Genomic DNA, 13787 nt, shown 5'->3' with positions numbered 1-13787 from the left:
GTGTTTTACACTGAACGTCAAAGTTCACGTGGAGGCAACAATTCCAGTGTTGATGTTATGACGCGCTGACTTATGACTGAGCAAAGTCCATACCCTACCTCCTATGTGTTATGGGTGCAGCTTAAAATAACACGTGAGCCTCGAAGTAACACAGCAAGCCGCTGAGTAGCGACTACGGCCAATTAGCATTGATGCGTGTGTTGCTGCTTGCCATAGCCAAGTAATGGGTTCGCAACATTGCGTGTAACTGAAATTGGAGGTTACCAACCTGTGACATTATTGTTCAAAATACTGCGCCGTTACGTAGACTCCTTGTATAAGCGGCCCAACTGTGAACGCCATGTTCCAGGAAGTGGGTCGCTAAAATAATTCTCAGTGCAACGAGTGAAATCTTGGTAGTGAAATTCCTCGCTGCAAAACCATCGGCAACTCTCTCTTAGTTGGAGAAACTTAGAATCAACGTTGAACAGGGATGAGTCCACATTTTATTTAGGAGTCAAAGTTTAATGATAATAATAAAAATGATGATGAAATATTTAAAAAACGCTATCCATGTCAATGACATCTCAAAGCGCTGTACGTTAAAATGCAAAAATCAAATTAACTTTAAACAATTAAACAAAGTAACAGGAGTTATAAAACAAAATTACAAATTAAGCAGTAAAAACTAAACATTTAAATATTAGCTGATGCTTGGCACAAGAGAACAGGAGTAGAGGTGGACATGTTTTATGAATAGGTTAGTCATTTGTCATCCATTCTCCAGCAATAAAGTAGGGAAAGGTTTGAGCGTGTCAGCAATTGCATCACGAACGAGGGAGGCTAGCCCTGTTTCCCAGTTTGCTGGTTCTTATGGGTGCGGTGGACAGGGTGTTTGGCGCGTGGAGGGCGAAAAGTGGCCACCTGCTTTTCTGCTACCAGAAAAGTAGGAAAGAAAGTTTTATCACAGTTTTTATAACATGCAGTTTTCGGCTTTTCTGCTATACCTCAAAAGCAGAATAAACGCTGTTTGGTTGTGCATTTTTGCAATTTTTCTGTTCGATCGCTGGCAGCCGAAAAGTGGCCAGTCTGCTTTTCTCCTTTCGAGCAGGAAGAAAGGAGGGTCAGACGTTTTGACAACAACCCTGAATTGTACATTTTTGCATACCAGAGAAGCAGTGGCCATTTGCTTTTGTGCCATCCAAGGGCCATGAACGGGGTCGTGAACCTTTAGTTATGACCTTTCTGTGAGATTGAAGACGTATACCAATAATTACGGTCCACCTATCTTTTGTAATACAAGATTCCAATGTTTCCCAAGCAAGCCTGTGTGTCTATTGGATGATAGCTGTAAAACTGCATTTCCTTTCAGCTGCTATTTGCTCTGCCTCACAGGGACACTGATACTGCCGTGTGGGATTGGTCCCCAGGAAGCATGGTTAGGTATTGGTTTCTACGTCTTCACTCCCCCAAAACGGAAACGGTCGTAACCTACCGATTCATGAGCCCATTCACTGCCCACTGAGGACAGAAAAGCAGATGGCCACTTTTTGGCCACCTATTTCAAAATCTGCCTTTCTGGTATCACAAAAGCAGAAAAGTTGAATTCAACTTTGATTTCAAAGACAAACGAGTTTGACGTCAGGAACGTATTCTCCTGATTTAAAATGCGTTCCATATGGGTAAATTCGCACCACTTATAATGGATTTGGCGCAGTTATATGGCGTTCATATTTACTTTCATATATTCATTTATGAGCTGGCCAAATGTCATGTGTCAGAGTTGTCATTTTACCAGTATTCTGTTTTACACAGTTTGGAGGATAGTCATTTCAGTGACTTATTACTTTCGCCCACAATGGCCGACGCCAATGCCTCGATGTCGTCGCTGACAGACTCTGATAGGTGCGCCACCGCTCTTAGGCTGGTCCTCCAGCTGATCGAAGCGCCAGGTGTGACCTTCGACAAGAGAATCGGCGTTCTGAACAAGATCAAGGAGACGTGGGAGAGGAATGAAGACGTTGTCGTGATAGCAGTGAACGAGTTAGCTGGTAAGATCAAATACATGTATTTGTGGAACCATGTAACACCACTCCCTGTGAACTGGAAGTTCGGAAACTGTGTAGCGGTGTGCCAAGAAGGTCTACAATATTGAAAACATTCTGCTACATTTAATTACTCATCCCAGGACTGCTTGCTCTGTACTACAAAAACAGAACAAGAAAGCATTACCCAGACTTATTTTCTGTTAATTCTGCGAAGTGACCGCACCAGACTAAAATGTGGTCCTTCTCTTCAAAATTTGCTCCCCCCGGGCCCAGGTGGGTAGGTGTCTTTCGATAATCAACAGTTGTTCTGATTGGACAGACCACAGCTAGGAGATATGGTCTTAGATTTCTGGGTGCATTATGGCTTGGAAAATGATGCATGAGGACGGGGAAATTTGGGAGAATTGTATTGGCCACGATAACAACGTTCTCTTTGAATCGTGTTTCCAGTAGATGCCAAATTGGGGCAAAGAGCCCATGTTTAACAATTAGGAGAGAAAGGGATTTTTGTTTAATTTCACTTCCATCCCAAAGTTTGCAACTCCCCAAAGTTCACCCCTAATTAATACGGTTTTCAAAGGTTATAAAAAAATCCAGCCCCCAAAGGTTTCCCTCAAAACTTGTGTTCTGGATCTGCTCTTGCTTTTCCTAAGGTATGGTCAAATTTCAAGTGAATGTGAAAGGGAATCGAATTTGAAGTAATGAAAGATTTCCAGCAAAAGTTTTCTTCAGTTCGAATGTGTTATACTTGAGCAAAAACGCGGAGCGAATATATGAGGGGTCTGACGTCACAGATCCATCCTTATAGTCGGTTTTGCGACAAACTTAATATGAACCATCCTTTATTAGCGATAACTTAGTACAGTGTAGTAACAACACATAGATTGTTTTTTTTTAGCCCACAACATAATAGGCTCATTAGTTCCTGTCAGATTTTTTGTCATTCAACTGAAGTAAAGGACCTTGAAGTGCCCAGAATGCGTTCCCCTTTTTCCTCAATTTCCCTTTTCAAAAGACCAAAGGCTTGCTTGCAAAATGCAGCCCCCATGAGCAGAATACCAGAAACGCAGTTCTGGTACAAAGTTGAATCTTTCCTTTGTCTAGAATCTTTCAGTTTAAAATACCAGCTCGCAGATGTGAAAGAATTGTTGCGTTTTTACCAAATGGATATTGAAAATGCAAGCTGTTAACCTAGTGTTATGAAACACAAATTTCAACTTGGGTTACAAAACGTTTTTCTTGCAGCATATTTTCCCTTTTCTCCCCACTCTTTTTCTATTGTTCTGTCCAAAAGAGCAAGTGGTTGGGGCAACTCGAATGGAAAGTAGGAAAGCCAACTTGACAAATCTACCCATGCCCGTTTTGGACTGCTACCAATTATTTGATAAGAGCGGGGGTGAAATAGGTAAGTACTGGCTTGAGGCCACTTAGAATTTTTGGAGGGGAAATTTCAAAACTCATACGGACTGTCTTGAAAGTCTGCTTCTGTAATGAGCTGCAAAATATTCATATAAATGCTGTCGAGCTACCATGAAACTACTCTCCCAACCTGTAACAACTAAGGTGCCTTATAATTATTTGTGGCTATTGACGTTTAGGAAATAATGGACATCTCGTAGACCTACTCACTGTTATTAAGAAACGGGTCTTTTCAGTCCAAACGCCGTCAACGCTCGAAACGAGGGAGTAGCACACACATGTATAACCGCGTTGGATTGAACTTTGCTTTGCATGAAACCACAAGGTGGGGGTTAGTAGGGTTGAGCAGGCAACTCCATAACCAGCTATTGTTTTCCCAGCAGGGAACAATCTCACCAAGGAGGGTAATTGAGGAAATATGTACCCCCGCAGGTTAAAACATAAGACGTATACTTATCTTTGCCCGCATGGACACCTTTTAGGCAATATTTCATCGAGGAGAATAGCATACAGCCTACAACATGGCCAACTATGTTCACGATTTGCTTATTTGCAATTCAAACGGCTGTTTTTGTCCTTTCTCCTTAGAACAATCGAGAAACGAGCCAAAGAGGAACGAGTCTGCTGACAAAAGAGAGAATATTCAAGCTGAGGGAATGAAAGGGAGACTAATTCAAGTTGAAACCCCGATGGCAGGTACTAGCAGTGGTGCTACCAGGTTGATTAATGGTAACTCTGCACCAGAAACCTGTGAGCAACCAGGCAAGTTTGGGGCTGATGGGCAAATCCATCATCAGTACTCTCAGCAACAGGCGAGCCAAGGTCAGGAGGTTCTACCAATCACATACCGGGGAGAAATAATAACGCCCTCCGATTCTCACTCGACGACTGGAGGGCGCCAGCTCAACCCTCGCACCTTCAGCGGGGCCACATTTAGTAGAGAGGCAGCGCATGCTGCCCACAAGGAAGACCTGTCAAGTTCTGTCGACGGCAGTGACAGTCACGCTTGTGGCACTCAAACCGAGGAGGAGCACAGGAATTATCTGGGTACTCACACCAGTAGAAGTTCACCGAACCGCTCCAAATCGAGGAAGCATCTTTGCACGACCAATTTGATTTCTAAAAAGTACAAGCAACTCAATAAATGTGATGTGTGTTCCAAAACTTTTCTAACTCGTCAAGGGTTCAAACGTCATCGTCAGTCGCATGAATGTAAGACTTGCTCAAAAACTGTCAGGGACATGGCCCGTCATTTGCGAGTTCACACTGGTGAGAAACCACACCACTGTCAGATATGCAGAAAGCGCTTCAAAGAACTTTCAAGCCTCAAGAGGCACTGGGTTAACGTCCACCGTCGTAAACTGTATAAATGCAGGCGCTGCTCGAAAACGTTCTTCGGTCAATGTGCGCGAAAACGTCATGAGAAGGAATACCATTGTGGTAACAATGAACAAACTGGCCGGCCATATCCTGCCGCAAAAGAAAAGACCATAGCAGCGCCCTCAGGTAAGAGAGAAAGTGATGGACCTAGTTGTAGCCAGTCTATCCAGAACACTGATCGACCTCAACGAAATCCTCATAACGTCCAGAAGTCGAAAAGGGTACCCAATCGTCCAAAGGGACAACCGAGGGCTGCACGCCTTCAAGGACAAACGGCTCCCAGCAGAGAGACCATGAAGGAGCACGTGCGAGGTCATAGTGCAAAACAGCATCCCATAAAATCCTCCTCTCCAGCCACCACCGGCAAAGACGTCATCGAATCATCGAGCAAGGAGGAGTCCAACCTCACTGATGAGGCTGATAGAGATCGGACCCCAATTGCAACCCTGACCAACCGTCGCTCTGGGTCTAAATCAAACCTTCAATGCAAATTCTGTGGGCGACATCTCTCGTCCAACACTCGGCTTCTTGAGCACGAGAACTGTCACGAGGAGAAGAAGAAGCCTTTTCCGTGCCTGGAATGCAACGAAGTGTATTTCTCAGGACCAACCTTGTCATTACATTTGCGAAAAAAGCATTAAAAACATTACAAAGGTAGCCAAGAGGGTAAAATTTCTTGAACAAAAAACACTGTTGAATACCTGCACTGTGACAGAAATAGCTCAAGATTAATGCTACTTGGTAAGACGTGAGCGAATTCACAGGGTTTATCGAAGCAGTTAAATGCTTGAGCCTTGTTCATGAAGTCCAAGAAACGACTATTCATCGACCTCTGTCGATTTAACCTAAAGGTATGTCTTTATTGTATAGTTCACTTGTTAGAAACTGTTTGAGACGATGCTTGCGCGACTCGACGGAACCACATAAAAGACACGTCAAAGTGGACTTTTTGTATTTTATGTATTTTGATCACATGGACTGAATTTGTCTTATTCAATATTTATCGCCATATGGCAGTCATTTGTAATGACTTTTATATCATCGGTAACCTAAAAACAGATCGTCTCAACCTGAGAATTCAATTGTATGATCATAAAACATCCTTAAATATTAATATGTTGACTTACATCGCGAGAAAGTGTTGGGTTCCCATGCAGCCCTGTACATAGTCCACGAAGATTTTAACCTTACGCTGTTTCCATACATGGAATGCTTCCAATGTTAAAATCACTTTAACTTTTATGCATCTGTTAATGGTTCCTGATTTTTTTCAAAGTTCGATTTTGTTTAGCGTGTAATCTTGAATGTGTATGTTATTTTCCTTGTAGTAAATCTGATAGCAAGTTTGCATGTTGCTTCTTAGGCTGGATGTGTGGGTGAGTATAAGTAAGTAAATTCCTCACAAAAAACACACACACACACAAATGCATAATGTTGCCACATATGTGACTGAATAAAGCAGGCAAGTGCACTATGTACTTGTGACTTGTTTTCAAAGTGACTTTTTTTTCCACCTGAGTACAGAGAAATATTTGTATGTATTGATGTTTCTCGACAACCAAATAACTGTTGCATGTATACCCGTATTTGTGTGGGCTTAGGAGTCCGTTTAATGTACGTATGTTTACTGTTACGAATATTATACAATTTATTTCTTCAACATGTGTGTGTTAAATACCTTGGTTCATATCGATATATAAGTTTGTTTTCTTGTAACTGACCAATAAGAGCTATTGACCAGGCAAGGTTACATTTAAACATCTTTTAATATCTTTGTACGTACTTGCGTTCCTGATGACAATGGATTAATAACTTGACTTAGTGCCTTTTGACAATTTATTGCTAATTCAACTATTCCAAGCAAATGTAGACTTCAAATTACATTAAGCAATTCTACAGGGATAATTTGCAGCTTGTTGAAGCTTTTATCATTTTGAGGGGGCACAATGCCCTGAGGCATAGTAGAAAATATTAAGAATACATTTTCTTGATGTATATACCAAACGGTATATTTATACAAATGTAACTTTACATGTACGGGAAGGGCAAAACCCCCGCAAAAATACCTTCACGGTGACCATACAGTACTCAGTATGAAAACAATAAAGACCGACATCTGTCAGCGATATAATTGTGTGAGTGCGTAGACTCAACTAATCAGAGTTACCAACCTCCATAACAGGGTAGATGATCCATATTAATGAGTCGTTAATTTTAGTCAGGTGCTGTCAACATAAATAAAATGCTGTCACAGAAATACCTATACGTTGGCGTTCACAGGAGATGTTGGAATTGCTCTGTCTCAGCGACAGATTCAGACTCGGTTTCATGTACATATATTGCAGTGGATTATCACATTGAAGACAGTTGAAAAGCAATGAGAACGAACATACGAAAAAAATTCTCCTAAAATTAAAATTTACTCGACAAATAGAGCATCCAATGAAAAGAGTTTCAACTGCGCAATGATGGGTTCCGCTGCACTGATTTCAAAGTTAGAGTGAAGGGAGGTAGGGAAGGAAGGGAACCAGTGCAACTGCATAACAATGGAATCAGCAAACATTGGATTTGATTTTTTTCAAGATCATTCGTAATGGGATATCTAACGTCTTAACTTTTTGCTGATGTGCAGTGAAATGCTGTGACGAATGTACTCCAAATTTCTGGTAAGCTTAATTGCATTTCAAACAAGAAAGCTCTATGATTTGCATTGGCTAAATGTGAATGATCTAATGAAATCAATAAAGTTATTTGTGTGTGATTGGCTATTAAATTTGAAACATTTTTTGTAATATTTCCTTAATTAAAGCGCTATTGTATTGAAATCGGTAGTCGATTGTTGACTGAATAGTAGTCTTAGTTTGTTAATATAGATGGTTTATATTGTAAGTATTCCTACGCAGCACAGCATCCTTTCTCAATCTGTAATATGTGGCATACGTTTCATATAATATTTGTACAAAATTGTAAAATACCAGCGCCGTTAACATTTTCAAGATATTTCAAAACAGATTTTAACCTGACCCTAAGATTGGTCTGGTCTACAAATATTTACCATTAAAGTAGGATAAGAATTGCAGAATAAAGTTCGGGAATCACTCATGGCAACATGTAATATGTTTAACCCAAATTTGGAGAAATCATTCTCCTCACAGTTGAACAGGTCCTTTTTGTCCAGCTTCCCTGTTCTTGATTCAGACTTTTCCTTTCTGGGATTCGAGAACGAGCACGTCATATTTTCAACAGGGGAGAGCGTCATCAACGCCGTAAAATGTGTGACCCGTCTCTTTCGAAGATGTGTTAGTATTTATTTTTCATTACTATTCATTTTCATGGTCCGGCAATCGTCCGTTGACAAAGTAGATATTTTGAATACAGGAGGTTAGCCTCATTCCAATGTTTGCTGTAGCTAATCAGAGAACGCCACCAAACTGTTTCCTTCCCTGTGCTTATTTCACAACCGTTAAAGGTCATAATGATAAAAAAAATGGAGGTATTGCATATGGGTCGTTCATAATGTAATCTGAAATTAGGTTTCAGTGTAAAAAGGTCAGTGGAAACTATACCCTAATATTTACCTTGGGAAAAACTTAACAGTTCTGAGGTTTCATTTCTACTAAGGTTTTCGTAAAGCCTTTGAAATTTGGTTGACTTTTTGAATCTACAAGACAATAGTTGTGATGTTTATCTTGATTTGTCAAATGGCAAAGATCCGGTGGCGTAACATTGTGCCCAAACCGGGGATTGGATTTGGAGGAATGACTCTCCCGGCCATGGAAATTCGGAAAGCCGGGGGGGGCATTTGACATTACACAGGGGCGATGTGTTCGTTACACAGAGGTGCGTTTGTGATCAGTATTAAATTCAGGCAGAATTTCCCTATCCTACATCAGAATGACATATTTATGGCTTTTGATTTGTTTCCGTTTTTGAGGTATATTGAATACAATTTAGTCTTTAGAAGACCACGGAAATCTTCAACATCCGCTTTAATGTTTTACTCACAAAGAGGGGGATCCAATAGCCATTCCTACCTCAAAACCCAGGGGATACATACCAGTCCCCCCACCCCCATGGATTTACAACCATGCACAGATACATTGACTACCATGGGGGATGAGTGATCGACATAGTCCGCGAATGATTTGACGTAGTTGTGTAATTCATTATTTCATAAATTACAATATCAAAATTAACTATCATGTCGTTTGCAAACCTTCACGGTTTGTCATGTGAAAGTGTTGCCGTGTGACTGTGTTTTCGCGGTGGGAATTGTTTAATTCAAATTTCCACATTAACACAAAACCGAAAGGATTCCACCCGAGTGAATTACCCACTACCGGTCACTACGTTCCCTGAGCATTTGTAAAACCGGAACCTGTGAGCCTGGACTGGTCCCCGGTAGGCATACGTAAAAAGGAAAAAGAAATGGAATTGAAAGACCCCCCCTCCGTGTTGCAATTGGTCATTGTTTGATCATACTTCTTGGGGAATTAGTAGGTACCAATGGTCTAGAATATCTTTGGGGTTTTGACAATAGTTTGGCTTATAATTGCTCAATGCTGTTCACTAAACACCAGCAAGCTTTTGGGATGGAATCAAGGGAAACAAGACGTCTGATGGAGTCAATGATCTTATGTTATCAAATTCATATGGAATCTAAGGAATTCTTTTCAGACACCAAGGGGGATATGTTAAGTGACAATAGGCTGGAGTGTGTATAGGGATTGGACTTGTTTGACTGTCCCATTTCGTGCCTGGTATATTCAGATTTGCAGTAGCCTTTTTCGAGCAGCAAAATTCGTTGATTTCTTCTGTTCCTGTTACAGAAATCATGATACTTTTGCACCCTGGGATTTTACAAAATGTAAAACCAATTAAGATGAAGCCAGCGCCGAACTAAAGGCCATCCTGATGGTCACCAGCTTGCAATTGGTTTTTTGTTTTGTTTTTGTTTGTTTGTTTGTTTGTTTGAAGGCGGTGTGATTTTTGGGCTCTCGTTTAACGTAAGTTTTATCACTGTACTAATGACCTTTTTGGTCCTTATTGGCTGTAGTTGTGTACGTATATTGTTGTAGACTTGATAGGTCTTATTGAAGGACTGTTACGGTATACCATCTTGTAATATTTTCACCTCTTTTTTTTTGGCATAGTCCCGAACATTCGATACACGTTAGCTAGCGGGGCTGGCCGCCATGGCTAGTCGTGCTGCCGACCGTCCTGTTGTTCGGGATCACTCAGGTGATCAGGCGACTGGCTTCTCAAAGACCAATGTTGCATCTGAACCTTTCACTAACATAACTCGCGAGAATGGAATCGTTTTCAAAGCTGAAGACAATGTCTCTGTCCAGTGTTATGTTAATGCACTATCTGTCTCGGGTATGAACCCTGCTGAAATAGTTTCTGCCTCCCGTATATCAAATGGGCGTGTAGCAGTCTACCTCAAATCAAGGGAAGCGGTTGAGGAAGCTGTTGTGTATGGTTTGGAGTACAACGATTCGTTTATATCCATCACCCCCTTAGTAAAACCTACTGAGAGACTTGTACTGTCCAATGTATATCCAGAATTACCAAATGCAGTCATTGCACGAAATCTATCAAGCTTCTGCAAACCAGTTTCAGCCATCAAACCGATCCCCTTGGGAATTAAAGACAAAGAGTTATCTCATGTTATGTCTTTTAGACGTCAAGTGCATGCTATCATAGAAACCAATGTCACTATTCCCGATCACATGAACATATTTCACGCAGGGGTGAACTACAGAGTTTTCATCTCCAATGATTCTGTTAAATGTTTCAGCTGTGGAGAAAATGGCCACATAAGTAAACATTGCAAAAAAACAACACAAGCTGAACCGTCTACATCTGACACAAACATGGCAGATTTTAACCCACTGAATCCCCCTCCCAAGTTTGTACACGGTAAAAAATCTGACCCGAAACATCCATCAAAACAGAGTCGACGAGACAGTTTGACTGACCAGAACAAGCCGTCTACTTCAGATAAGCTAGCTGATACTGATGCGCAGCAACAATCAGCCACTGAACCTGATGCTCGATTTTTAACAGGTACACCTTTAAAACAACAGGAGACAGAAAAACAAAGTGATTCCACTGCAGACAAACATAACACCACTTTAAGTCCAGCTCCTTCAAAGCAAAATACACAACATCTAAAAACATCTAACAATACTACAGTGCCTTCCATCTGGGGTTCGCCTCCAGCTCCTTCTCGTGAAACCTCTCCTCTCTTTGCAGAGGTTGTTGCCAAAGGACACCGCAAAAAATCAAAGCCTAAAGAAGTTGTGTCCAATCCATTGGTGCAGCTGAAGTCTCCGTCTCCACAGCGAAAACTGCGTAAGCTAAGTGATACACCCCAGATGGAAAGAGATGAAAGTGTCTCCCAAACTTCAACGGAGGAAAATATCTCCCAAATCCTGGACGAATCTCAGATGTCCACAGAATCACCACCGATACACCCATCTCAACTGGATTCAGAGAGCGACCATGAATCCGTCTCCTCTGTCGTAAGCGTCTTCGATCAAGAGGGAGATGGGCCAGGGGATCTAAACCTGACAAAAGGACCACTTCAAAACGAGGAAGTCGTCACCTTCCTTAAGTGCGTCAAGTCACGTCGAAAGCCGCTTGACGTTGCCAGGAAATTTACTCATGACATCCCCGGTCTAGTAAAACAGCTGAAGCCACTCCGCAACAGCCCTCTGTTCACGAAAAATATGCAACAGAGGATTCGAAAGCTTGTCAGAAACCTAGATCCCAGCGATCCCATCCATCTTTTTCCATGATGTTTCTACTTTTCTTTGTTTTGTATATGACTTTCACCCTAGTAACCCTCAATACAGGGGGATGTTCCACGCCCATCAAAAACAACTCTGTTCGTGCGTATCTAGACATAACCCTTGAAAATCCCGATGTTGTTCTGCTACAGGAAACGTATGATCTTAGGAACGAAGATTTGTGTTGGAAAACATGGCCGTATGATGTCTGTTGCGCTCCTGGAACCACCCGGGGATCTGGTGTAGCTACTCTCGTCAAGAAAAATAATAATTTTAACATAATAAAATCTTGTACGATCTGTGCTGGATATGTTCTTTTTCTCGAGCTTAGAATTTATTCAACCACCTATCATATTTACAATATCCTGATTCCTCAGGATGACGTTGCTGCAATGAACTGTCTTATCTCCTTGGAAGAGCATTGTTCTTCACACGACAATCCAGTTATCATTTTTGGCGGGGATTTTAATTGTACACATGACCCGCTTCTGGATCGCTTCTCGCAAAACATTGAAAGGAGACACAAAATTGCTTCCGCTGTAGAAAATATCATCAATACTTTTTCTATGTGTGATGTTTGGCGTAGAAATAATCCCAATTCATCTAAATTTACTTGGTTCAGATACAGCACTGGCAATTTGAGAAGCACCTCCAAAGCTAGACTTGATAGAATTTACTTCCCTGTTCACCTTTTGCCCTCTGTTGACTCCTGTAACATTCAACCTTGTTCCTTGTCGGATCATAGTGCTGTTGTTCTTAAAATAACACTTCCCGATGTAAGTAAGAAGGGTAGCGCCTACTGGCACTTCAATAATTCTTTGCTTCAAGATGAGACCTACAAAGGAATTTTTAAACAATTTTGGAAAAAGTGGCAAGCTACAAGATGCCAATTTTCCTCCATCAGTGTATGGTGGGACATGGGAAAGAATCATATTAAATCTATCACTCAAATGTATGGAGCTAAAATTGCCCGTGAAAAACGGGACAAGATTCATTCTCTTCACAAATCCATTGATAATTTACAGTGTTGTCCTGATCTTACCCCAGAGACTCAAAAAACTCTTCAGGAACAGCGGGATGCCCTGAATGAACACTTCAAGCATGACGCTAAAGGGGCTATCATTAGATCTCGCTTTAAGCTCACAACAGAAATTGACACTTGTTCTACATTCTTTTTTAATCTAGAAAAATCCAACTCTACCGCTAAAACTATTTCTAAAATTCGTCTCTCATCTGGAAGGACTACTGATGATCCAAATGAAATAAAATGTCACATTCGGAATTTCTACAAAGAATTGTACAGTGAGGCCGAAACTGAACCCAGTACTATGGATCACTTGTTTAAAAATTTACCTACGCTCAGTGAAAGTGACTCTGAAGATTGTGACAAACCAATAACAACAGATGAAATGGATATGGCGGTTAACCAGTTAAATTTAAATAAGTCCCCTGGCTTGGATGGCCTTACTTCTGAATTTTATCAAACTTTTTGGAATATCATTAAGGACGATCTCATGGCAGTACTCAATGAATCTGTTGCCAGCGGCCACCTTCCGGTTTCTTGTCGAAGGGGAGTTATAACCCTTCTTCCCAAAACTGGCGACTTGCTTGAGATTTCAAACTGGCGTCCTGTCTCTTTACTAAATACAGACTACAAAATTTTTGCAAAAATTATTTCAAACCGACTCAAAAATGTTATCGATAGCGTTGTTCACCCTGATCAAAGTTATACTGTTCCGGGTCGTTCAATTTATGATAATATCATCTTAATCAAGGATATTCTTATGTATGCTAATTCTCACTGTATTCCTCTTGCTGTTTTAAATCTTGATCAAAAAAAGGCATTTGATAATGTGGATCATTACTATTTATGTGCTGTTATGAAGACCATGGGTTTTGGAGAAAGATTTATCTCCTATGTCAAACTGCTATATAATGATGCTCAGAGTTTTATCAAGGTTTGTGGCTCCTTAACCGCACCTTTCCCTTTTAAAAAGGGAATTAGACAAGGATGTCCACTTTCAGGTTTGCTATATGCAATAGCTATAGAACCTCTCCTCCATGCTCTTCGATGTAATTTAAAACCTTTTGGCTTTATGATTCCTAATTCTGATTACACTGTTGTTACCTCGGCCTATGCCGATGATGTTTCTATATTTGTTACCAG

General features: G+C 40.9%; 1 protein-coding gene and 1 long non-coding RNA gene across 3 annotated transcripts in view; both read left to right on the top strand.

Moving 5' to 3' along the window:
* The window catches only part of LOC147797972 (uncharacterized), a 224158-nt gene that overhangs the window by 99558 nt on the left and 110813 nt on the right, over positions 1 to 13787 (top strand). The window lies entirely within an intron of this gene.
* On the top strand, positions 1790 to 7941 carry LOC147797976 (uncharacterized). The gene is made up of 3 exons (XM_087142811.1): positions 1790 to 2030; positions 3322 to 3432; positions 4035 to 7941. Exons 1-3 carry the CDS (start codon positions 1838 to 1840, stop codon positions 5465 to 5467), a joined length of 1737 nt encoding a protein of 578 aa, XP_086998937.1. The 5' UTR covers positions 1790 to 1837; the 3' UTR covers positions 5468 to 7941.

The sequence above is a fragment of the Acanthaster planci genome, linkage group LG10 (genome assembly GCF_054643075.1).
Source record: "Acanthaster planci isolate LZ-2023a linkage group LG10, COTS_SCS, whole genome shotgun sequence".
Lineage (NCBI taxonomy): Eukaryota > Metazoa > Echinodermata > Asteroidea > Valvatida > Acanthasteridae > Acanthaster > Acanthaster planci.
This window is presented reverse-complemented; position numbering and strand designations above follow the sequence as displayed.